Source organism: Stegostoma tigrinum, chromosome 19 (genome assembly GCF_030684315.1).
Source record: "Stegostoma tigrinum isolate sSteTig4 chromosome 19, sSteTig4.hap1, whole genome shotgun sequence".
NCBI classification, from domain to species: Eukaryota; Metazoa; Chordata; class Chondrichthyes; order Orectolobiformes; family Stegostomatidae; genus Stegostoma; species Stegostoma tigrinum.
Window position 1 is genome coordinate 17,966,695 of NC_081372.1, and position 25,524 is coordinate 17,992,218.

A 25,524-nucleotide genomic window follows, 5' to 3' on the forward strand; every position below is an offset into this window, starting at 1 on the left:
TACATTGCTGATCATCAAAATTAAAAATGGAACTGAGAACATTAGAAATATTATGAATTAAATTCTGATCATAGTAATATACAGATTATTCTCAAAAACTGTTTCATTAATGCCTGTTTTTGTTGGAGCAAGCACATTCTCATTGTGAAGAGGGACTACTCAGTAATTTAAGATTGGGAGGGAACAGGGCTGAGGAATTAATACATAAGCTGATTTTGTGCTTCTAACTGATATCTGGTATATAAATATAAGCAACAAAAGGCTCTTTTAGTGCAATTAAACAGTCCTCTCACCTCTAACAGTGGATTAAAAAATAATGTCAATATGTGCAGTGCCACTTTGAAGGAGAATTGTTGGTATAAGCTCGACAGCATCCATGCTCACCAGTATAATTATTCTTAATCAACTGTTCAGACATGACATGACATACCCTGTGGGACATGCGAAACTTGGACCCAGATTTTATTTTACTGAGATAGGGGCCGACAGCGTGGGTTCAATACCCGCACTTGTTGAGATTTACCGTGAAGGACTCTCCCTCTCAACTTCTCCCCTCCCTTCACCCGAGGCGGAGGGACCCTTAGGTTAAGCCACCACCGGTTGTCTCCTTGATGAGAGAGCAGCCCTTTGGTCTGGTAACTCTGGCGACTTTATATTGAGCGACACTACCTCTGCACCAGGAGACCGTTAGACTCACCATTATACAGAGGGTAACCCTATGCCTACTGAATGTGACAAATACCTGCTCGGAGTTGGGCAGAACATGTGGGTGCAATGGCAGACCTCCGACCTGCAGGTGCCGCTGGAGTAGACGGTACGGCCCCGTGTTCCCGGGGGCGGAACTGGAAGGCGGTCGCAGCGGCGGTGACACCTTATTTAAGCGCCGCCAGGCTGGGAGGGAGGTGGGTCTTTGCTGTTGTGGGTAAAGAGAGTGGAAGTAAGTTATTGAGGTAGGGTGGTGTTTTTGGTGGGGGAAGAGAAGAAAGGAAGAGGTTTTGCATTGGCTGCAAGGCGGGAGGGTTTAAAAAAAAAGGGGAGAATCGACCGGTTTTGGCCGTCACCATGAGCGGCGGGACGCCGTACATCGGCAGCAAGATCAGCCTCATCTCTAAGGCGCAGATCCGCTACGAGGGCATCTTGTATACCATCGACACGGACAACTCCACGGTGGCCCTGGCCAAGGGTGAGTGCAGGCTGCTGGCGCCTTCCTGTTGTGCCACTGGGAGGCCTGGGTGTGGGTGGGGGGCCTCGTTCACCCTCCCTTGAGGCATAATTATCTCCTAACCTTATACCCGCTCGGACAAACACGGCCTTTATTTGTTTTGCCCGTCTGTCCAATTACCGATGGCGCCTTTTGTCCTATTTTTGCCACCCATCAGCTTGGTAGATGTTTTAGGCAACCAAGCCTGTTTGAATTCCCCTGCACTTGGTGTTTGGAGGAGCGGAGAGCCCACTTGTTTTCAGAATTTACTTTTTGTTGCTTTCTCCACGGCACAGATGAATTGTTGACTTCGCATTATTTCCAGTCCTTCTGCAGATTTACGTAGACTTGTTTATGGGAGTTTGCGTTATTTGAGGTTTTACATGCAGTAAACGGGTCGGGATCAAGTGACCACCTACCCCTGAGAAATCATGGGTTGGTGGTCGACCAAGTCGGAAAGGGCATTCGTTTAAATATCCCAAACTGTTATGATAGTACGTAGATTGTAGTTCCGATACTTCTCTTCTCCCCCGCCCAAGAGACTTGGAATATAAATTAGTGCTCGATCAAGTGGCGATGTCCAAAATAATTACAGTATGAACTTACGGTAATATTCATTCTAAATCTGCATTGGAGCCAGCTGACTTTTTTCCAATTGTGCTACAGGCAACATCCTCAATCTCTTCTGTCCAATGTTATCCGCTAAAAACATGCAGCGTTTTCACTCATTACCCTAACTATGCCCTCTCCTTTCAACATTTTCCTTGACGTTTAGCTTCCCCCTCGTTTTGACAAAGTTTTCCCTAATTTTTCTCCACTTTACCCTTTAATTTCTAATTCTCAACTGCATATTGTGTTCTACACGACTTTTTCTCTGAACTTGTTGACCACTAAGCATTGTATTTTTAATGTCGTTTTCTTCAATTATTTACTGAGCTATGTCTTTGCATTTTTGCCCTTCTCATTGTGCTTGTTTTTAACTTGAAGGCCTCCCATTGCTTGCCTGTTCTTGAAATTTTGTCTCCAATTACCTTATTGATTTAGTCGTCTTTTTCATAACTATTCTAAACCAAACGCGAGCACTGCTTTCCCAGATGTTCTTTCTGCAACATGTTGCACCTGTTACAGATCATTCTCCAGAATTAGATTTCATGCTGGTTCATTCCTTGTTGGGTTTTCAAATGGTCAATGAAAGTGAAGACAGTACCTGAATGAACTTACCAAAACAGGGAGAAAGTCTGTTTCTACCTGGGCCTTGCGGATTCCTTCTTCCTCTGCGTTCGTCAAGCAGCAATAACATGGCATCTTGGTGAATTAGGGGTATGATTGACTTATAGATGTAAGAGTAATTGTTTTTGATAAATAGATCTGTGTAATGTCAGGTTATAATATAACAATTGTGTTAAAGCTTTAAGACAGCTGAGCTATTTGATTAGCCCAAGCGTACCCCAAATGTGGCTCATCTGTATTATTCTTTCAGGTCATTCCTTTTCACAAGCTGCCAGGGTTAGTTTTGAAACGTTTGACCTTATTAAATTTTGACTAGTTCTACCCAAAATAGATGGGCCTTTCTGCTCAAGTGTGATTGCTTTGCCTTTGTCTGGTAAGTACTGCATGGTCTGCAGACTTTTACCTTAAAACTGCAACTGTATAACTGTACATATTGTTTATGTTGCAGGAATCAAAACAATTGACAGTGTTGCTGATCTAGCAGTAACAATTTGCTTTTTGAAATGTTTTTGCCCTGCAGTAGTAATGCTTCCCAACTTGAATCCTGTGGAATGCTAAGCTACCTCACTGCTGTGAGATATTTGGGTTGGTTCTCTCCTAATGAGAATGTACTATTTGTGTATAGAGTATTTCACTTTTGCTTAATCTGAGGTAATTTGACATTATTTCCTGATTCAGTTATCTTACTAAGTAGCTAGTTTTGCTGATTGACTAATCTTTGCACCTGAAACTCATTGAGTTTCTGAGGGAAGGGTCACTGGACCCAAAATGTTAACTGATTTTTATCCTCTCAGATGCAGCAAGACCTGCTGAGCTTTTCCAGCAACTTTTTTGTTCCTCGTTGAATGGATGTTTTGAAATTCAGAACCTTAAACAAGTTACTGTTTAGGAATGGCTTTCATTTTCCTCCTTCTGAAAAGTAATTCAAATATGTTTTAAGTTTTTAACTAATTCTTGTTTTGTGGAACCTTTGTAGACCTGTCAAGAATGTTACGGATCGTAGAATCTATTTGAGGGAATACTGTTTTAATGTGGATTTATTTGCAACAGGAAAGAAATGTGGCCAGGAAAAACTTGAGGATAGCCGTCTCTAGTGAAGCTGGTGGTTGCTTAGAACGGATGTGAGACAAGGTCTGATCCCTCAGTTAAAGAACTATGCACTTGGTCAACATTATGCATTGTACTCAGTATTGAAGATAATTGTTAATTGTTTTGTAAACTCAATTTGATATTGTTTCTTGAAGGCCCAAGAAGCAAATGACTCCATTTTGATTTAAACTACTCCCCATCTCCTTTCCTCCCCCTCAATTCTGATGGTTTGCCTTGCCCATATGGACTTTGCTTGCCAATGTTTGGTAATTACTAGTGGTAGTTGGTTTTTAAAGGAAGAAGAAAATGTCATGGTGATTTTAGTGGGAAAGTTGCCCCGTTGTGTGATAACACTTCAGGCTATTAAAAGGAAATGACTAGGTGCAGTATTTGATGCCACTGAGGCAGTGTGCCATAATAATAGATGCATGTCACGCCCTTAAAGGTTAGAGGCATCAACTGTATGAATGGTTTGGGCTTAGAGGAATTTAGGCTAAATGCTGGGAAGTGGGACTAGGTCAGCTTGGGATGTCTGATTGGCATGGACAAGCTGGACAGAGGGATCTGTTTCCTTGCAGTATGACTTTGATTCTGCTCAAAGACCAGTAAATGACATGGTACTGACTTGATCATAAAGATGGTAAGGAACCAATGTGCTGGACTGTACTCAGCATTTCTACAAGGCAGTGTGACTGAGATAAAAGGACAGAGATTGGGATTGACTTGATGCTGAAACATTCTGTCATTAATGATATGAAACTGATCATAGCTGTCGGATTTGAAAGATATGCAGTTTAATGCTGAAATCTTGACCATGCAGTCTCATTCCTTTTCAGATTGGTGGGGTTAGTTCCCCTCCCTCTTGTCAACACGATGAATGTAAATGTTCTTGTCACAAATCACTAGATAGTGCTCACCACTGCCCTCAAAAGAAAGCTTTTGCTTAGTCACTGCCAGCTCTGAGCCATTAAACAATTACTATTATCTTGAGTTGGAGGCATGTGGTCAGTTTCTGCCTGTGAACTCACTTGCAGAAAAGCATTGTCACATCATACATTGACTTAAAAATACCGTTACGCTTGCAGAATGTAGTTTTTGACCACTGAATTATGGATATTTTAACCTTTTTTAAATTTCAAATGCTGATGGCTATGGCAAATGAAAGGATCTCAATCTTCTGATTGTAGCTCGATGTTAGTTTCTTGTTGTAGATGGACGTTTGGATCTTGAAAAATGACAGCAGTTGTCACTTTATTAATAGGAATTATCACTTTCATTTTGATCCCAAGATAGCTTCAAGCTTTAACTGGTATTCATGAATCCATGAAATTTTGTTGGGTTAGATCTGAATTAAGACATTTCATCTTTTCTTTGGTAGTGCGATCATTTGGAACAGAAGACCGCCCCACAGACAGACCTGTCGCCCCAAGAGATGAAATCTATGAATATATCATCTTCCGTGGCAGTGATATAAAAGATATTACTGTCTGCGAACCTCCCAAACCACAGCCCCAAGATCCTGCAATAGTACAGGTGAATTACTGAAATTATTCAATACTAAGATATCAAGCATTTTTGGTACAACCATCAGCTTCATTCCAGTTGCTAGATGTCAGGAAACTGCAAATTTGTTTAGATGGATTGATATCTATCACTATTTTTATATATAAAATATCTGTTTACTCAACTTATTTAGCTTTGTTCTGGAAATGTTCCATTTCTTGAGGTGGAACCTAAAGACTTCTTTCACTTGTTTCAAATTCGTCCACTGATACCTTGGGCCACTGTCCATGGGCAGCAATGCAACTCTGCATTCTAACTATCTTAGTTAAGTCTGTAAAAATCCAGTTTAGCTGTCTTGTTTCCAGTGTGTGAAGTACCATTTTTTTTAAGAATTTTGTTCTGTGAAGACACTGGCCAGAATTAGAAATTTATACACTGCCTTTGGATGTAAAGTAAGTCAAACTACTGACACCAGTATGCTACACTGTACTCTTAGCTACTCATGGTTTTACTTAAAAAATGTGGATGGCAGTTCCTTTTTGATAGGATAAAGATTGTGTCCATTCAAGTCTTCATTATTTTGCAAATATCTCTTTCATGTGAAAGCATATAATTAAGTTTTACATTTAATTGTAGGGAAAAGCAATTATATTGTCTGTACCTGTAACAGTCTCAGTAACGGCAGCATCTTCCTTCTAGTCTTCGTTGAGTGCTTCGTCAAACACTTCATTTCAGCCTCCAACATCATACAGTCCATTCCGTAGTATGACTCCATATAACCAGTTTGCTGGAGGAGGATCTCTGGTTGGACAGCAGTATGGCAGTTCTGTGGGTCTAGGTTTGTGTGCTTTCTTTATTTGCTGAGCGATACATCTGATGGATAACCGGTTTTACATTGAATTGCATTTTTTGTTTAGGTTATGATGAAGTTAACAATTTTTGAGCAGAATTATTGAAGTACCAATAAATAATAGCCTGACAGATTTTACATTCTTGAACTAGCAAATAACTACTAACTAAAACGTTGAATGTTTGACAAGTCTTAGATTTTAAAATTTAGATGTAGCAAAACATCTTTCTGACCAAACTTTTAATTTCCAATAAAGTAAGATTCATCCCCTATCAGTGATGTAGTTTTGAATTTACAGCTGTAATTTTTAAGTGACCACTTGGTACTAACCACAGGAACATACACAACCTCTTCAAATTGTTGCCAGTGGAGTTGCTCAAGCCTTTGATTTTTGAACTGCTTTCTGAAATACTCGTCTGGCTTTAATTCCTTAATATTAAGGATGTCCCTTAGCATCTCACTGTCAATCTATAAATGCCTTCAATCGTTAAGTTTGTCATTGTACCTTCATACATGTCAAACGTTGTGCAAAAATTGTAAATAGCTTAATCCTTTTTTATAATTCAGTTAGTGCAACTGTCAAATTCTGGGAGTGAATATTAGCTAATATCAAATATGTTGAGGTAGGATTTTTCATTACTAAACTTGTTTAACTACTTTGAGTAATTCAGTTTACCAATTTAGTATTTGAGCCTTGAAGCCAGACGCTTTTAATCCTGAAACTAAAAAGTTCTCGTAGTGCCAACTTAACCATTGTCTGCATCTGGATTTTTTGACTTGATGTAATCTGAGATTGGGTTTGTCGAGACCATTGAGGTTAATGATTGATATGCTATGAAAATATTTATTGTTGTAACACTAACAAGCTGGAGTAGTGCAAGTGCAATCAAGCTTCATTATGTGCAATAATAGTGCATCCAGTTTAGCTGAGCAATTGGGATTCACTTTGTAATAGGACAGCAAGCGTGACTTAAGTAATTTGGAAAAATACTTCATTATCTGGCAAACCTCCAACTCTTTGGGAGGACTGCATTGTATTCTTGACTTTTTAAAATTCAATGAATAGTCAATTTAAATGTTCTTGCCTGGATGTTCAACTATCAACGCATGATTCAGATAAATTTTTGCTAATTGCACACTTGCATTACTCTGATTTTGCCCTTGCATTTTCACCAAGTGGTGTATAATTGGCTATTCTGAAAAGTTTTCTGCAGGTTTTGATGCGAGATGCATATGAGGTTATTGTAAATTGTCTCTGTAGAATTTGAGGATACATAATAACTTTAATATTTAAAATTTGGCAGCATTGATCTTCTGGTTCCCTTTTCTTTCCTTCCTGAACTTTAACAGGATGTTCAACACCCACCCAAATCACAACTGTTTCTCACTCCTCCAGTACTGATAGTCCTCCCTCACCTCAACCAGCCTTTACAGAGCTTGAAATACCACCTGAGCCAGCACCCTTGCAGAAAAGCCAACTGATTCCTCAGGGTAACGTCTGACTGTAGTGTGCTTAGGTTGTTTATCTGTTAGTTCAATGCTAAGCAGTTGCCAACCTGTCTTAGTTTAAAATGTCTATGTACAGCATGTGCTGGTTTGGAGTTTTATTGTTGAAGCAACTTTTATTTTAACTCACCATCTTTTGAGCCATGCCATGATGAAACCTGCTTATGATCATACTTGCAGAATTCCAAAACAGCAGTTCAAACAGATCCTGTTCATTCTAAGTTGCACCTAAATTGACAGCAGCATGATATGATTTTATGCATTCAAATGTGCAAACCTTCCAATGAAAATCGTTAAATGAAGATTCAGTTTTGTTAACATTGATTTGCTTGCCTTGTTTCTACTGTTTTGGAACCTTGTTGCTAATGTCTTTCGTTTTGCTTTGTGAATTTCTGCCTTTTTTTTAATAAACCGACATTAACATTTAACTGGCAAGCTTATAAGTGGTGAATATGGACAAATGATTTCTTAGAAATTTTTAGTAATTTGAAATTCTGAACACTTTATTTGAAGCTACCATTTATTGTAATCAAAGCTACTTAAAATTCCTTTTTTGTAAAACATTTTATCGAATTAGTTGCTTTGGATTAGGCACTTATGGTGTGCCTTCCTAGCAACATTGCTTGTATTCTCCTTGCTGTACTGTAGATTCCATTACGAAGGAAAAAGTAATTCATGGAAGCAGACTAGTGCAAACAGCAACATAGGCCATTTGGTTGCTCATCTTGTTTTGGTCGAAGTTCCAATATAGTTTACTAGCAAGATATCGTGTATTTTAATGTGAAGCAAGGTTGACCCCTCCAGTAACCACCCAGTTGCAAATTTCCATTGGAAAGTTTCTAGAATTTTGAGAATATATTTCTTTTGTATGTGTATTCTTTCAGAAACTAAATGATTTCAATAATAGTGACAATACTCTAGGTTCTAGATATCTGGTGATAGATGGAATGTCAACAGTGGCTTCGATGTGAAGAATTAAGGTTTGCTACGAGTATCTGCTCAAGCTCCCTTAGTCGCTGGGGTGGTGGTGTGAAAGAGACATGCATGGCAGGCTAGTTACAAAGGTTAGATCCAAGGAAAGATAGTAAGAACAGCCAATGCTGGAGTCAGAAAAGTATGGAGCTGGAGGAACGGAGCAGGAAAGCCGACGTTTTGGGTCGGGACCCTTCATTTCTGAAGAAGGGTCCTGACCCGAGACGTCAGCTTTCCTTCTCTGCCTAGCCTGCTGTGTTTCTCCAGCTCTACACTTATGCCTACTGCCTTATGGTCTGTATTAGCATTGTCTTCAGCAAATGTATGTATCTCCCAGTTCAAAGGAATTAATTGTAGAGCACTTTGCCCTAATTATTCAATAGTAGATGAAACTGGCACAATACTGTTCCAAGATAATAAAATGTGAGGCTGGATGAACACAGCAGGCCCAGTAGCATCTCAGGAGCACAAAAGCTGACATTTCAGGCCTAGACTCTTCATCAGAGAGGGGGATGGGGTGAGGGTTCTGGAATAAATAGGGAGAGAGGGGGAGGCGGACCGAAGATGGAGAATAAAGAAGATAGGTGGAGAGGAGAGTATAGGTGGGCAGGTAGGGAGGGGATAGGTCAGTCCAGGGAAGACTGACAGGTCAAGGAGGTGGGATGAGGTTAGTAGGTAGGAGATGGAGGTGTGGCTTGGGGTGGGAGGAAGAACAGGTTAGGGAGGCAGAGACCGGTTGGACTGGTTTTGGGATGCAGTGGGGGGAGGGGACGAACTGGGCTGGTTTTGGGATGTGGTGGGGGAAGGGGAGGTTTTGAAGCTGGTGAAGTCCACATTGATACCATTGGGCTGCAGGGTTCTCAAGCGGAATATGAGTTGCTGTTCCTGCAACCTTCGGGTGGCATCATTGTGGCACTGCAGGAGTCATCTAAAGAATGGGAGGGGGAGTGGAAATGGTTTGCGACTGGGAGATGCAGTTGTTTATTGCGAACCGAGCGGAGGTGTTCTGCAAAGCGGTCCCCAAGCCTCCGCTTGGTTTCCCCAATGTAGAGGAAGCCGAGGTTCCCCTGCACATCCCCCAAGATGACATTCCACATTAAGCAGAGGTTCACCTGCACATCTGCCAATGTGGTATACTGCATCCATTGCACCCGGTGCGGCTTCCTCTAATTTGTTTTATACTTGATGGCCGAAATGTTTTTGAAGTGAGAGTTTTTTGTTTTTTTTTGCTGTTTTACTTAGTCTAACTTCATTTTTAGGCTGGCTTATTCCAATTTCTGTGACCTGGCTATGATAAATATTGAAAGGGCACTCTGGAGTTTCTTTGACCAATTGTGGTCAGAAACCAATCGGATTCTAAAATGGTGGCCTTCCCATTCCATCCACAAATTAATCTTGTAAAAGATTTTACAAGCATTTTAAAATGAAACCTACACTAATTTATAGTGCTAATCAAACAATTTTACAGCTATTTACCTTATTGAAAGCTGTGGCTATTTTCTGTAATTTTGATAAACTTTAACTGAGGTGATGGTGAGTTCTGATTAATGCTTCTTTTGAAAGTGACATTGCTGTGGCCTTGATTTGGTGATGAATATAAAGTGCTGACAAGTATATTTGAACCTCCCCTCCTATTTATAGTCAAATATCACTGGAGAGGACATCAATCTGCCTACCTGTACAAGATGACAAGTTTAATGCTGGCCCCAATAGTTCATGCCCTGTCTGCAATCAGAATCTGTTTCAGCAGGATATTATGATGACCAGGTAGTTTAAAACAAGGGGGTTGCAGTTTAATGATATGGGGTGAGCCATGAAGGACTGAGCTGAGGAAAAATCTCTTCACCCAGAGAGTGGTGAATCTGGGGGATTCTCTGCCATAGAAAAAGTTTGCAGTCAAAAAATGAATGCTTTCAAGAAGGAGTTCTAGTTCTTGGGACTAGATTTCTCCTATAGTATTGGGAGAAACGAACAGAACACTAAATCGGATGATCAGCCACGAGCATGTTGACAGACCAAGTAGGCTCGAAGGGCCAAATGGCCGAGCTGACTTTTTTGTTTCTCGATTGGAAGTGGACAATGCTGCCAAGAATGCATTAGTGATAGAGGAAATTGGCTGAGATTGTGTTTTTTAAACTGGAGATAACTTAACACATGTATTACACAAGTTATTTTATTAGTTCAACAACAGTTACTGATATCTGGTTTTAAATAGTGTGGATTGCATAATTTTTAGAGAAACTGACCACTGGGTCAAATGATTGCTGTTTAGAATAGTCTTGCATAGGAGGAAAGCTCCTTGCTGTCTGGGAGAAACAAATCACTGAGTGGTTCAATATCTAGATTTGCCCTAGATTTCCAAATATCTAGAATTCTAAATCTGCTTTACAGTTTAAATTGGGACATGAAGAATTTGTAGGATATCAACAAAATTGTTCTGTATTATAAATTGCTACGCAATTCTGGACATGTATTATATGGCATTTTGTCGCACTGTTTAATTGGCATAAAAGTAACGTTACCAAAACTTATACCTATGTAGCTACAAGTTGGAGGATTGGACTTTTTAAAATTAATTGTCAAACCCTTGATGGAATCCAGACTCTTGGGACTAAAGCAATGTGCATACTTGAAAGTGCCCTGTAAGTACAGCTGTAATATGAAAAGATACATCTGTTTTTGTTGCAAAATCTAAAAATAATGCATCCTTCTGCATGCATAAATGTGATTCCAAAACTCATTACAAAATGGGTGTACATTTGCTCAAAAGAACATTAACATTTTGAGCCATTTAAGCTTTCAAATGCATTTTTTTTAGGTGGGAGGTAAGGTGACTAAAGGGGAATGCAGTCCATGTTGTAACCAGGGAAGTAAAAATGGAACTAGACTCAAGTTTCCATCCTGTTAGTATAGTTATTTTCATTGGTGTTGGCCTACTGGTGTTATTGCTAGACTCTTAATCTAGAAACCCAGCTAATGCCCTGAGGACGGGGTTTGAATCCCACCACAGCAGATGTAGAATTTGAAATAAATTTCTAAAGGCTGGAATTAAGAATCTTCTGATCACCATGAAATCATTGTCAATTGTTGAAAAAACCCATCTGGTTCACGTTATTTTTTCCAAGGAAGGAAATCTGACGTCCTCACCTGGTCTGGCCTGCATGTGACTGCAGGCCCACAGCAATGTGGTTGACTTTCAATTGCACTCAAGTGGTCTAGCAAGCCACTCAGTTGCACCAATTCCTACAAAGTTTCAAAGAAGTGAAACCAAGCGGATCAGCTGGCATTGACCTAGGCTCCGGAAAAGACAACGACGGAAGCAGCACTGTCGACCCTGCAATGTCCTCCTTGCCATCATCTGGGGGTTAGAATCATAGAATCCCCACAGTGTGGAAACAGGCCCTTTAGCCCAACAAGTCCACGCCGAACCTGAGAGCATCCATCTCAGACCTATCTGTCTGTAACCCACCTAATCTACACATCCCTGAACACTATGGGCAATTTAGAATAGACAGTTCACCTAACCTGCACACTAGTGCCAAAACTGGGAGAGCTGTCTCTCAGACTAGTTAAGCAACAGCCTGGCGGTCATACTCACGGAATCATACTTTACCAACAATGTCCCAGACACCACCATCACCATCCCTGGATATGTCCTGTCCCACTGGCAGGATAGATGTGACAGCACAGTGGTATACAGTCAGGAGGGTGTTGCTCTAGGAGTCCTCAACATTGACTCTGGACCCCATGAGGTCACATGGCTTCAGGTTAAATGTGGCAAGGAAACTACCTGTTGATGAACATGTACTCTTCCCTCAGCTGATGAATCCGTATTCCCTAATGTTGAGCAGCACTGAGGATGGCAAGGGCACAAAATGTACTGCAGGTGAGTTTTCAACACGCACCATCAAGAGTGGCTCAGTAGTAGTACTACTGATCGAGCTTAAGCTGGTTTGGTCCTGAAGGACGTAACTGCCAGACAGGGTCTACAGCACGTAGTGAGGGAACCAACGAGGGAAAAATATACTTGACTTCATCCTTACTATTCTGCCAGCTGGAGCTGCATCTGTCCATGACTGTTAAGAGTGACCATCGCACAGTCCTTGTGGAGATGAAGTACCACCTTCACATTAAGAATAACTTTAATCATATTGTGTGGCACTATCACTGCTAAATGGGACAGGCTTCACGGATCGAGCAGCTCCAGACTGGGCATCCAGGAGGTGCTGTGGACCATCAACAGAATTGTACTCCACAATCTGTAACCTCGTGTTGCGGTGTATCCCCCACCCAACCATCACCATCAAGCAGGGGATCAGCCTGATGAAGAGTGCAGGAGAGCATGCCAGGAACAGCAACAATCATACCTGAAGATGAGGTATAAACCTTGTGAAGCCACCAAACAAGACTACTTGCATGCCAAGTAGTGAAAGCAGCAAGTGATAGAACTAAGCGATTTCTCCCAACCAATGGATGAGACCTAAGCTCTGCAGACGTGCCACTTTTGGATGTGAATGGTGGAGGGCAATTAAACACTTCACTGGAGGAGGAGGTGCCTCAAATATCCCCATCCTTACTGATGGAAGCGCCCAACACATTGATGTTGCGAATGCTTCAGCCTTTTCTTCTGCATACCACCGCCAGAAGTGCAGAGTCTTTAGCCTCCTCTGATCATCCCCAGCATTACGGATACAGTCTTCAGCCAATTCGATTCACTCCATGTGATATCAAACGGTTGGAGACACTGGATACTGCAAAGGCGACAGGACCTGACAACATTCCGGCAATAGTACTGATGGCCTGTGATCCAGAACTTGCTGCTGTCCCAGATACCAATGTTGGAACTGTACTATCTGGCAATGTGGAAAATTGCCCAAGTATATCCTGGATACAAATCAGGACAAATCTAACCTGCCCAATTACTACCCCATCAGTAAAGTGATGGATGGTGCGATCAGCACCTGCTCAATGATGTTCAGTTTGGGTTCCATCAGGGCCACTCAGCTCCTGGCCCCGTTACAGCCTTGGTTCAAATGTAGACAAGACCTGAATTTCAGGGGTGAGGTGAGTGTGACAGCCCTTTTTATCAAGGCTGCATTCAACAGGTATGGCATCAAGAAGCCCCTAGCAAAATTGGAAGCAATGGACATCGGGGCAATCTGTCTGGTAGTTGGAGTCATATCTGTTGCGCAGATAGATGGTAGTGGTTTTTGGAAGACCACCTCCACTCCACTCCAGGACATCTTTGCAGGAGTTCTTCAGGGTAGTGTTGTCAACCATCTTCAGCTACTTTATCAATGGGAACCCCCCCCCCCCCCCCCCCTCCCTGGGTGGGGGGTGGGGGGGCATGTTTGCTGCTGATTACATGCTATTCAGCACCATTCGTGACTTCTCAGAAACTGAAGCAGTCAGTGTTCAAATGCAACAAGATCTGAACAGTACCCACGCTTGGGCTGACAAGTGGCAAGTGACATATATGTCACATGCCTGCAATAACAATCACCAGTAAGAGGCAATCTAACCACCACCCCTTGACTTTCAATGTTGTTACCATCACTGAATTCCCCCACTATCAACGTCCTGGAGTTATTGACCAGAAATTCAACTGGACTTGCCACATAAACAGTGTCTGCAAGAGCAGGACAGAAGCTAGTAATACTAGATGAATAACTTGCCTTCTATGTTCTCGAAGCCTATCTGCCATCTGAGGCATAAGTCAATGTGATGGAATACTCCCCACTTGCCTGGATGAGTGCAGCCCCAACAACACTCGGCTTGACGCGATCCAAGGTGAAGCAGCCTGCTTGATTGGCAGTCCATTCTCAAGTGTCCACTCCCCCCTCCACCTACGCTCAGTAGCAATGTGTACCATCTGCAAGATGCACTACAGAAGTTCACCAAAGCTGCTCAGACAGCACCTTCCAAACCCATGACCACTTCCATCTAGAAGGTCGAAGGCAGCAGACAAACTGGAATACCACCACCAGCAAACCCTCACCATGCTGACTTGGAAAAATATCACCATTCCTTCACTGCTGGGTCAAATTCCTGGAACTTCCTCCCTAATGGCACTGTAAGCCAACCTGCAGCAGGTGGACTGCAGTGGTTCAAGAAGGCAACTCACTACCATCTTAAGGTCAACTAAAGATGGGCAAGAAATGCTGGCCAGTCAGCAATGCTCACATCCCAGAATTTTTTTTCTCCTCGTTTGTTAAGTGAGGTAAAGAAGGATGACTAGGATAGTTTGACTAGTGACATAGCATACCACTTGTGATTTTGAAGTCTGATAGGGCTTAGGAGCTAGGGAAGCTGGGCTCATTTGGGAAGCAACATATGCAGAACTTCCAAAGTTGTTAGCACAATTTTGCAAGAAAACGGGGCTTGAGAACTTGTGTTGGTGAAGCTGCTTTAGTTTGAGCTTGTGACAGGTAGAGGAAACAGAACAAAGCCATTTAATTTTGTTTTGATTTCAGTTCAGAGCGCTACAAAGATTAGTTAACAAGCAGACTTTTCTCTTGGGTATTTTTTCCAATTCCGAGGAATCGATCAACTTAAGTTGTATTTGAGTCTCTGGAGTTTCCAAGCCAGAGAGGTTGGGATAGAAATCAAATTGTTAGAACTGTGTGGGTTAGGCCAGCAAACTTGAAAAGAACAGTAACATTAGTTGTACAGTTCAAAGTTAAACTTGTAAGATGTTTTTCTGGCATTGAGTCTCTGCATTGGGCATTGTTGGGAGTGTTTGAAACTTGAGGATGGTTCTGACTGAAGTGTGTACATAGCTTTGCTTGTTTTACGCCTCTGTAATAAACTTCTGTTAAGAACATGGCAACCTCATGACTCTTTTTGACTAACCGACTGCAAAACTAAATATGATCTATCATTCTGGGACCTGGCTTGTCTAGTTTTACAGTCACATGGAGTCATAACAGTTGACTGTTTAAATGAAGACGAACAGGGAACTTCTGTCAAATGTTGGCAGATGAGTCTTGTGGAGAAACTAGTGAAGGATATTAGTGCAGGGGAATGTATGCAATGACCTAGGGGGAAGCAAGTGAAATAACAAGCTGAAAGAATGGTACAAATTTCAAAGTCAACATATTCCTGCACTTGAAGATAAAGAAGATAAAAGAGTAGGATTTAAGTTGACATTGTATATAGGAGAAGCTGCATTTCTGGGGGTTTAAAACGTTGACCCAACTTGTATGTAAGGTGACTACTCTTGTTAAATAGGACAGTTGCAGTGGACTAATGACGTAAATCGTGAGAAAGCTGATCTTTAATTTATTTTGCCCTCACTTTAGTGATTTGTACTTTTAGCCCATAGTACCAATTATGTAATGGGGTGTTTCAGGAAAATGTACAGTATCAATTCATAAAGCACTTTTATTTTGAAGATGTTTCTGTTAACCCATTGTTTGACCAATGAGGATGTTTTATGAGCTAAATTCAGACAAATTTAGAATTTCTGAACTAAAGCAGAACTAAATTTTTTTTGGTTCGTCTTGGATTCAATTGATTCCCGATGTATGCATTCATTGGCTTTCAGACTTTAAATGCCTTAATCATTTTTCCAATAACTAACCAATGGCAACCTCTTCTTTTATTACTGCTGTGAAATGTTTATTTCTTTTGCTCATGTTATGCTTTGTTAAATGAAACCAGCATCTCCAGTGTGTATAGTCTGTGCCCTGTATCCGCAGACACTGAAGTTAATTTTGTCTATCCAGCAGCTACTGGTTTTCCTTTTTTGCCACCAAGGCAAAGTCCTATGGTAGAACAAGGTGTGCAGACGAGCCCTATAGAGGGTCTTAATCAGAAGAACTTGCAACAGGACAAAATCCCTGCCAGCATAAATCAGCAGTCTGTTGGACCAGAGCAAAGAAAAGGTAAAAGTTCTTTTGACCTATCACATTAGCCATGTGAGGCATGAATTTTCATGTATAAATCTTGTTTGCATCAAAATTACTAGCAGTCAAATCTATTACCACTGCTCATTTGATAACTTGAGCCAGGCACTGATATACATTCAGTGCATTGGTATCATCCAGTTGTTGAATTCATGGTCAATGATTTCTACCATTCCTATCTTTTTCTCCCAGTTGTACAACCAACACCACAGCCAAGTCAATCTCAAGTGAATGATGAAAATAAAAAACCTCAGCCTCAAAGGAGGAGATCAGGTAATCATGTACAGGCTTGTAGGTTTTAAAAGACTCTTTTAAAAGCATGAGTTTTTTTTCAAGGATTTGGTTTCTTCAAAAGTAGCAACTGTTGTATAGTCTGCAGTGGATTTAGTGCTAAATGCAAAACTGACACCCGAAAAGCTGAAATCAGTAACTGCCTGTGAATTGATTTATTTGATGCTCAGAATAGGATTGTAGTCAACTTGTTCTGCATCCATGAGACAGGTTGTCATTTAAAATGTGCATATTTTTCTGTAATCCAATTTCATAGTATCAATTTCCCAATTCTAACAAATTGACGACATTGTTTATCAGTTTGAAAGTCAGGTGAATTTAGGAGGCTGATGCAGGAGAAGGTGTTTTTGAAGAAAGCCTCACCATAAGTATGTATTGAAGTAAAGATGTCAAAGTGTTCTAAATGTTGATTCTGCATTTGGGTGAGTGGTTAGGAATGATGTAGGGCATCTTTCTTGGGATTGGCTGGGGATAGGGAATGCACAGTCAGGAATAAGACAAAGAAATAGAAATGAAAACTATGAAGTGAACCAGTGCAAAGTGATCGAAGCATAATTGAAGCTTATGGTCCTTATTTCTTTTCTCCAGACGTATTATCTTGCATGACTTTATTCCCCATCACCAAATCACCTGTTTCCAATTGATTTACTTGCCAGTTAAGGGCAATGCAGACCATCAAAGAACAAGGAAAACTTGTGGTTTTTTAAATTTTCTAATCAACCTGTGCAGATGTTATCTCTCACCTGTAGAGCAGGTAGGACTTGAACTTGGGCTTCCTGGTCCAGAGGTTATAATCACTACCACTGTTCAAGAGCCCTAGGCTTATGGTCTCTTTTACTTTGAAAGAAGAAATGTACCTATGTAAAGTGTTGCACAGAATGAGGGATGGTCAGAAGACTGGTGCAAGTGAAGAGTAGCGTTGCACAGTGACATTGCACTGTAGCAGGTAGATTCAAATGCAAGTTTAAGACTTGTCTCTGATATTTATAGGTGTATATTTAATTTCAAATTAAAGTAGATCTCAAATATTTTACTGCTTTTTAGCCTTCTCTTAATTCCTCTTTTCCCTCCTCCCTCCCCTCTTCCTTCTGCAGAATGGCCAATGAGAATTACAATGTTCCTCAATTAATAAACTGCACCAAAACCAGAATGGCCCATGAATTTGATGGCTTGTGGTTCTGGGGCATATATTGATTGCCATCAAAGATCATGTTGTTATCTTTGTGTGAATCAAGTTGTTTGAGATACAGGGGTAATTTAAAGAAATGCAAGTTTAGTTCTGCCCTCAGTCCATTTGTAGTTCTTGACACTTTTTTATTTTAAAAATTGAATTGTAGTAGAGTATTATCTTGAGTTCATAACATATCGTTTTGCAGTTGCCATGTTCTGAGTTTGTATAATTAGTCTTGCATCTAATGGGCTGTGACTGTTGTTTTGAGCTCTGGTGTTGTCTAATTTGGAGGCTTGAGAAATGTAAGTGATCCACTGAACCTTGTTATATTGCTGCAGTATTTGAATTGCAGTTCTGCACACTTCCTCAAACAAATTTTTATGGTGAAGACATCATAGGGCCACTTCTGTACTGGGTTATAGAAATGAGCAATCCAAACTGAACTGGAGCTTTCAGGGAGAATTCCCCTCCTGTCCAGGTTTGAGAATCTGTTACCAATTTAATGTTGATCTAAGAGCTTGGACAAAATACTAGGAGGGCACTCTTAAAGGCCGAGTTTTTACAGCTCAAGAAGAGGCCTTTTAGCCTATTGAGCCATCAAGCATCTCTTTATTCTAGTCCCATTTTTCCTCACTGGGTTCATTAGTGTTTCAAGCGCTGACTATCATCCATGAGTCCTTCTAATGGTGATTTAACTCTGCTTTTTCTCCACAGTGGTTACTGTATCACTGATAGACACACTGGCCTGTCTAATTTCCTAGGTTATCCTAACCACCCTCTTTTGAATTATTCCACATTAGCTGTCACCCACTTTAGGACCCCTCTTATGACCAAAGAGCATATGAACACTTCAGAGCCTTAAAATTTTCTCTTGCCCCTCGCAGCCTGGGTGATATCTCACCTATACTTGGGGATTCATCCATTTTAAAGCTGACTTAAAAACCCTGTAATACCTTCTCATAACTTAGAATAAATTTGCTAAGTATATAATAGTCTCTGATTTTTCTCTGCCTGCGTTGTCCTTCCCTAGAGTGAATAGAGACATAAAATACTTATTTAAATCCTCAGTAATGTTTTCTGGCTCCACAAAGGTTGCCATTTGGTCCTTCAGAAGCCCTGCACATTTCCTTCTTCTCTTGTCCCTGATGGTTTTTTAAAAAAAAATTCAGTCTTTTTATAATATCTACCAGTGTTCTCATATACCTCTTGATCTTAGCATATATCATTTTAAGTAACCCACCGTGTGCATTCAATTTTTCTATGGTATCTGCTCTTTTGAGCCCTCGATCTACCATAAGCTTCCTTTTTTAAGTCTACATTTCTTGACCTCGAGGTTTCTTTGGACTTGGTTTCACCTTAACGTTTGTGGAAACATGTTGGCCCCACACTGTCGCTTCTGTTTTCTTTGAATAACTCCCATTACTGAGGATTTTCTTGCAAGGAGCTGCTTCCAGGCCATATTGGCCTGATCCTGTCTGATCATGTTAAAGTTAACCTCTTTCTGGTCCATATTTGTGCTTATCTAATTTTTAATATCATTGAATTTTTGTCGTTGTTACCAAAATGCTCTTACACTCACGTCTGCAACTTGCCTTGTTTCGATCACTAAAATTAGGTCCAGCATCACCCACTCTCGTAGGATTTTGTGCAAGATGGGTTATAAAAAGCTCTTGGGCACATTAAGAATTCTGTCATTTCTAAGCCTTTCAACCTGTCTATCCCAGTTAACACTGAAGTCAAAATCCCTTATGATTGTTATCCTATTACATTTTGCATTTGAGGTTTAGTCACAGATCTGAAAAGAATCTTCCTGATATTTGAAGTCTTGACACCTGTTAGTGTATAAAACACCTGATTTTCTACCTTGATGCTATGGGTGGTTTGTCTCTGCTTTCTGAAAAGCTTCAGTATGTACTAGAAAGGATATAATACTGGTGAGGTTTCAGGAGAGTTTAACCAGGATGATGTCTGGCACGGAAGGTTTGAGTTATTATGAAAGGCTGGATAGGATGAGATGACTTTGACTGGCACATAAGTTGAGAGGAGCCCCATAGAAGTTTGTGAAATGACGGGTGTAGACAGAGTTAATGTTAATTGTCTTTTCCCTAGGATGGGGGATTTCAAATTTAGGGAAATCACTTGAAGGTGAGAGAAGAAATTAAAAAAAAACAGATGTGGGCCAAGTTCTTTAAGTGTGGTTCACATGTGGAATGAACTTCTTGAAGTGGTAAATGTGGGTACAGTTATGTTTAAGGCATTTGGATGAGCACATAGTTTTTGGAGGGATATGGGCCTGGAGTAGGCAGATGGGACTAGCTCAACTTGGGATTATGTTCGATGCAGATTGGTTGGACTGAAAGGACTGTTTCTGTGCTGTATGAGTATTTTACAATACTGAACTGATATCAGACCATGAAGTCTATTGTGAAACAGCTAGCTATGGTTTACATATGTCCACATCTTGAATTGTTTCCTGCATCTGATTCCCAAGAATTCCTAGCCACAACTGACTAAAATCTTCAGTCTTTAAAATTCCAGCCGATTTTTAGCAAGGTTAAAAATTTTCTGTCTTGTGGCATTTGGGAATGCTGCTTCCTTCAACTGGAGTTCAAAACTTCCACCTGATCTTACTAGGAATTATACCTATTTTAGGCAACAGAAGAGTCAGGAACCGTGGAAGAGGGCAAAACTTTTCTGGAAACAATAAAGAAGCAACAATGAAATTTGAAGGTGACTTTGATTTTGAAAGTGCAAATGCTCAATTTAATAAGGAGGAATTCGAAAAGGAGTTCCAAAACAAACTCAAAATTAAAGGTAAATTATGTCACTTTTTCTCATGGTTTGACTGAAGTTACAATGAATTATGCAGAAACGTTAATGGATTTTTTAAAAAATGGGTGTTTCTGGCATTTGTGATTTTAACTTCTGTTACTTTTAAAGACTGAGCAGAATTTACATGGCATCTTTTAATGTGATAAGGCATTCTGCAGGAACATTAATGCAGACACCAACAGGTCAAACATCCTCCTTCCCAACTAACCATTCCTAAGATTATTCTAGTCACCCAAGATATTAAGATAGATTGATTTATGGAGTGCTGCAAAGTAAGGAAGCAAGATAAAGGAACTGAAGTGTCAGGATGGAATTTGAGTGAGGAGCTGAGGCAAATGACAGTGTGATCACTTCTGGGACATGTTTGAAAATTGGGATGAGAATTAGATGGACACATCTTGAGAGCTGGGACTGGAGATTGGGGAGAAATAGTAATTGAGGGTAAGAATTTAAAAATCAAAAAGACTGCCTCACTGGGACTCCTTGTAAATCAAGGAGTACAGATGTACAGAGCCCTGTGTGAATTTGCAACTTGTTGGCAAAGTTTTAAATGGAGACTTAGAATTTGGGAGAGCTGTGAAGTGGTGGCATGGCTTAGCCTCCAAGTGTCCTGAGACCGGGAAGATGTTGGGCCATGTATTAGAGATAACAACAAGTCGTTTTTAATTGAGTGATTGTCAGAAGATCACCTCTGTCAAATATCATACTAATACTAATGTGACACTTGTTTAGTGTCTCGTTGCCAGGTAAAAGGGCCAAGTAGATAGTTTGGAGCAAAATTCAAATGATGGCTTCAGTTTTCCTACCATCTAAGTGGAAAATTTCTGTTTGCTACTGGATGTTGATAAGCAGTCTAATTTTAGAAACACCAGTAACTAAGGTTGTGGTGAGGGGGAGATGGGTGTCATCATGCATGGGAAAACTATCATTATGCAGTGAAGTAGTCTTTTGAATATTTGCTCATTAAAATCTTTTCATACTTAACCAGTACAATTTTAAATCTGTTTGTGATTTGTTACATGGGTTTTAATGTACAAGTTTTGCTGATTAAAACCAGCTGGCTTAGACTTTTTTTGTCTCAAAGCTGTCTTGGTACATGTGCTGTGTGCCCTGGATAAGAACACAAAATGGAGACTGAAGTAAAGTTTAAATCCATGTTTTAATTGTTTTCTTTCTTTTCAAAAATCATCAGTTCACAGTTCTCCTTTTGATACTTATGCACCATGGAGTCAACATGGAAGATTTTACCAACCTCCTGAGTACATAACTTAAACAACAGTAATACAGAAATTTGTGTAAACTGGCATATATTGCATGGGCTTCAACAGGTGTTATATGGTTAAATATATCTTTGATTTTTGTGCCGTCAATAATATCTAATGCAGTATCATAAATTTTAGATGACCAGGTCCATAAAGGAGATCTTGGTGAACAAGAAGAAAAAGGAGACTCGAATGTGGAGTCACCGAGTACTGAAGGAAATAAAGAAGAGCCACTTCTTGGACCTAACTGTTACTATGACAAAACAAAATCCTTCTTTGATAATATTTCAACAGAGCCAAAGACAAGGTGAGGGTTGTGCAGTTTTTCATTTTACTTTGAGTTAAATCATATATGGTAGCCTTGGTATTTGTGATATGCCTGACCAGTTTAACATTCTGGTGTTTCACTGAACAAGTTTGCAAGAGCTTTTCTTTGGTTTTACAACTGCCTATGTGGGCATTAAGAATACTTTAGCCACCAAACTTGAAAGTTGGTTGTAATAGAGTTTTTGTTAAAAGATGTGATTTTGTTCTCCAAATTTAATGCCTAAGCCTGCAGTCAAGTGTCCTTTTTCATGTTTCCCTCCCTCTGGTTTGTCTTTAGTTGAATTAAATAAATAAAAGCGTAACCATCAACTCTGCCTCTGTCCTAAATCATTCTTCAGATGTGGCACACTAATGCGTTGGATTGCAGTTTGAGGTGTTGTAACTTGCTTTTAAAGTGGGACAGTTTGTGGTGGCTTGCACTATAATGCAGTGGCGGTCTCTAGTTGGAAAGGGTGTTTCAAATATTTGATCAAAGCAAATTGTACACAACCTGTGACTGGAGTGCTGTATCAATTATCTTCTGAAACTATTTCCAAAATACTGTAATGAGAGTTCCTGTGGACTTCACCAAGCTTCAAAATCCACCTCCCCCTCCCCCACCGCATCCCAAAACCAGCCCAACTCGTCTCTGCCTCCCTAACCCGTTCTTCCACGTATTTCCCCCACCCCCCTGTACCCACTAACCTCATCCTGCCCCCTTGACCTGTCTGTCCTTCCTCCCTGGACAGACCTATCTGCTCCCCACCTACAGTCACCTTTACTGGCTCCATCCCTGCCTCTTTGACCTGTCTGTCTCCTCTCCACCTATTTTCTATCTGCCTTCCCCCCCCCCCCCCCCCCCCACCCCCACTCCCTATTTATTTCAGAACCCCCTTCCCCTCCCCCATTTCTGAAGAAGGGTCTAGGCCCGAAACGTCAGCCCTCCTGCTCCTCTGCTGCTTGGCTTGCTGTGTTCGTCCAGCTCTACACCTTGTTATCTCAGATTCTCCAGCATCTGCAGTTCCTACTATCTTCTGAAGTAAACTTACCTTGTTTTGTTAAACGTAAAAGCAACAGTGCTTTTATGAAATTGAAAGAACACTTAGAGTCCATACTTTGCTTTGTGACTTAACCTATAACTTTGTCTTCATACAGTTTCTGTTCCTTAAGCATTAAATAGTAAGGATGTACGTTAGTTGAAATGCTGGCTGTACAAGTGTACTTGTGCTGTGACTGAAAATTTGAAGTCCTATAAGTTAGCACATGTATTTAACTTTGCCTTGCCATATGACAATGCTTACAGAACAGAAGAATAAAAAAAATTGAAATGTAGATGTGATTGCTATATTTTTGTTGGCTCTTGGTAATTAACCAAGGTTTTTCTCTCAGTACTTTGTATAACTGCTCTTCAGTAATGCAGTTTATTAATTTTAAATTCAAATTTGAACCTGACCGAAGTATTAAATGGTAGCTAATCTCCATGTATCTATTGAAACTGTTTTTGTTTTGACCTAAATTTGTTGAATTTGACTGTAGACTTTTGTTTAAATGAGCACAGATTGGAGAATATTGTCTGAGGCATGGAGGAGGCTGTTTATGGCATTACAAATGTGTTTTATAACAAGTGAATTTTCACTCTTTTTACCACAAATTTCAGACTGAAATATTGACGCTTCTCCAAAATTTGCTTTACTTTTTTGACCACTCCACTTATAGGCGTACGTGGGCTGAAGAAAGAAAACTTAATACAGAGACTTTTGGGATCTCAGCTAAATTTCTTCGTGGTCGTGGTTTTCGTGGAGGCTTCCGTGGAGGAAGGGGCCGTGGAGGAGGGAGAAGAACCCCTTCAATGCCAAGAAATAGTGGCGGCAGCAGGGTTTAATAAGGTATAGCATTAGAATAAATTGCAGAGTTTCCTTTGGGGTACAAAGGACAGTCCTTGGGTACATTCTTGGACTGAACGTAGTGTATTAAACTTTATTCATTGAACTAAAGTCTGACACCTATTTTATTGGATGCTGACCTAACACATTCATATTAGTGTTTTTGAGCAATTTGAAACGAGTGTGCACCCCACAAAAGAACATGAAACAATCTAAGAACTGTGACTACTCTCAAATGAATCTTGACTGTTCTTTTCCAAAGCATGCAAATAATTTTTGTAAATCATCAGGCAAAGTCTCATTCTCTAAGGTTTTAAGATTTGTAGCTGTGATTTACATATGTTGTGGTGGTTGGTTGGCTTGTTGTTCCACAGAAGTTTCATTACTCCACTGGGTAACGTCAGTACAGCCTCCGATGAAGTACTGTTTTGTTTCCCTGCCTGTTATTTAGACTTTTTCCGTTGAGCTGGGTTACCTCACTCCCAGTTTTCCTTCACAGTGGAGTGTATAAATAGGGTCCAGCTCTGTTTGTTAATGGCTTTCTTAGTGGAGAACCAGGCCTCTAGGAATTCCTGTGCTTGTCTCTGCTTGGCCTGTCCCACGATTCTGGTGGTTTTCTGGTCAGCAAGCCTACCAATCACAACATACATAAGCTGAGCTACAAATCTCAAAAACCTTAGAGAATGGGACTTTGCCCGATGACTTACAAAAATTATTTGCATGCTTTGGAAAAGAACAGTCAAGATTCATTTGAGAGTAGTCACAGTTCTTAGATTGTTTCATGTTCTTTTGTGGGGTGCACACTCGTTTCAAATTGCTCAAAAATACTAATAGATTGTGTTAGGTCAGCATTCAATAAAATAGGTGTCAGACTTTAATCAGTTCATAGATTATTTCGTGTTCTTTTGTGGGTGTCGCACATATTTCAAATTGCTCAAAAATACTTAGCATCTACTATGTAAAAGAGTCCACGAAGACCCATTCTTTTCTCTTGAATGTCAGGGTTTTGATCTTTTTGCAGCATCCTTTCTCTTGCTCTTGTTCCTTGCTTGTATTTAGTTTGACAAAAGATGTGATGCTTTAAAGATCTGAACTGCTTTCCCCAATGTAAATGAACATGTTGCTGTTTGAAATAATTTAAAGTGCATTGAGTTTGTCATGCAACGACCTTGAATGATAAGCAGTACAATTAACTGAAGTTAATTTTGGAAGATTATTCATCAGTGCTGTGTCTTACTAGTTAACTTCTGTTTCGGGTTGAAGGACTCGTGCATCATGCATTGGATAGAAATTTCAGGCTATAATCCTGTTTTCATTGCAGCGAGTTCCCCTAGTTCTATTGAGCAGACTGATGCTGCTGCACTTAAACCACCCTGTAAAATGTCTAGACTGATGGAGTGCAGATTCTGTATCAGAATGTTGGAAGGCCATAAGCTTGAATACTTGAATCTTTCTGAAACCCTTTTTGTGCATCAGGACTTCTTTCTGCATTAACTATTATGAAGGGAATAGCTAACATTT

General features: G+C 40.3%; 1 protein-coding gene across 4 annotated transcripts in view; it reads left to right on the forward strand.

The window, feature by feature from the left end:
• Positions 1–892: 892 nt before the first annotated feature.
• Positions 893–25,524, forward strand: part of lsm14b (LSM family member 14B) — a 28,525-nt gene continuing 3,893 nt past the window's right edge. Inside the window, exons 1-9 of one of the 4 annotated variants that reach the window (XM_048550182.1) lie at positions 893–1,183; positions 4,899–5,053; positions 5,723–5,861; positions 7,224–7,364; positions 16,079–16,237; positions 16,451–16,531; positions 20,373–20,534; positions 21,953–22,121; positions 23,837–24,006. In XM_048550182.1, the coding sequence (XP_048406139.1) occupies positions 1,063–1,183; positions 4,899–5,053; positions 5,723–5,861; positions 7,224–7,364; positions 16,079–16,237; positions 16,451–16,531; positions 20,373–20,534; positions 21,953–22,121; positions 23,837–24,002 (1,293 nt within the window). In that variant the 5' untranslated portion in view covers positions 893–1,062 and the 3' untranslated portion in view covers positions 24,003–24,006. The remainder of the gene's footprint in view (positions 1,184–4,898; positions 5,054–5,722; positions 5,862–7,223; positions 7,365–16,078; positions 16,238–16,450; positions 16,532–20,372; positions 20,535–21,952; positions 22,122–23,836; positions 24,007–25,524) is intronic. The other 3 variants (XM_048550183.1, XM_048550185.1, XM_048550186.1) reach the window with 3 other exon arrangements.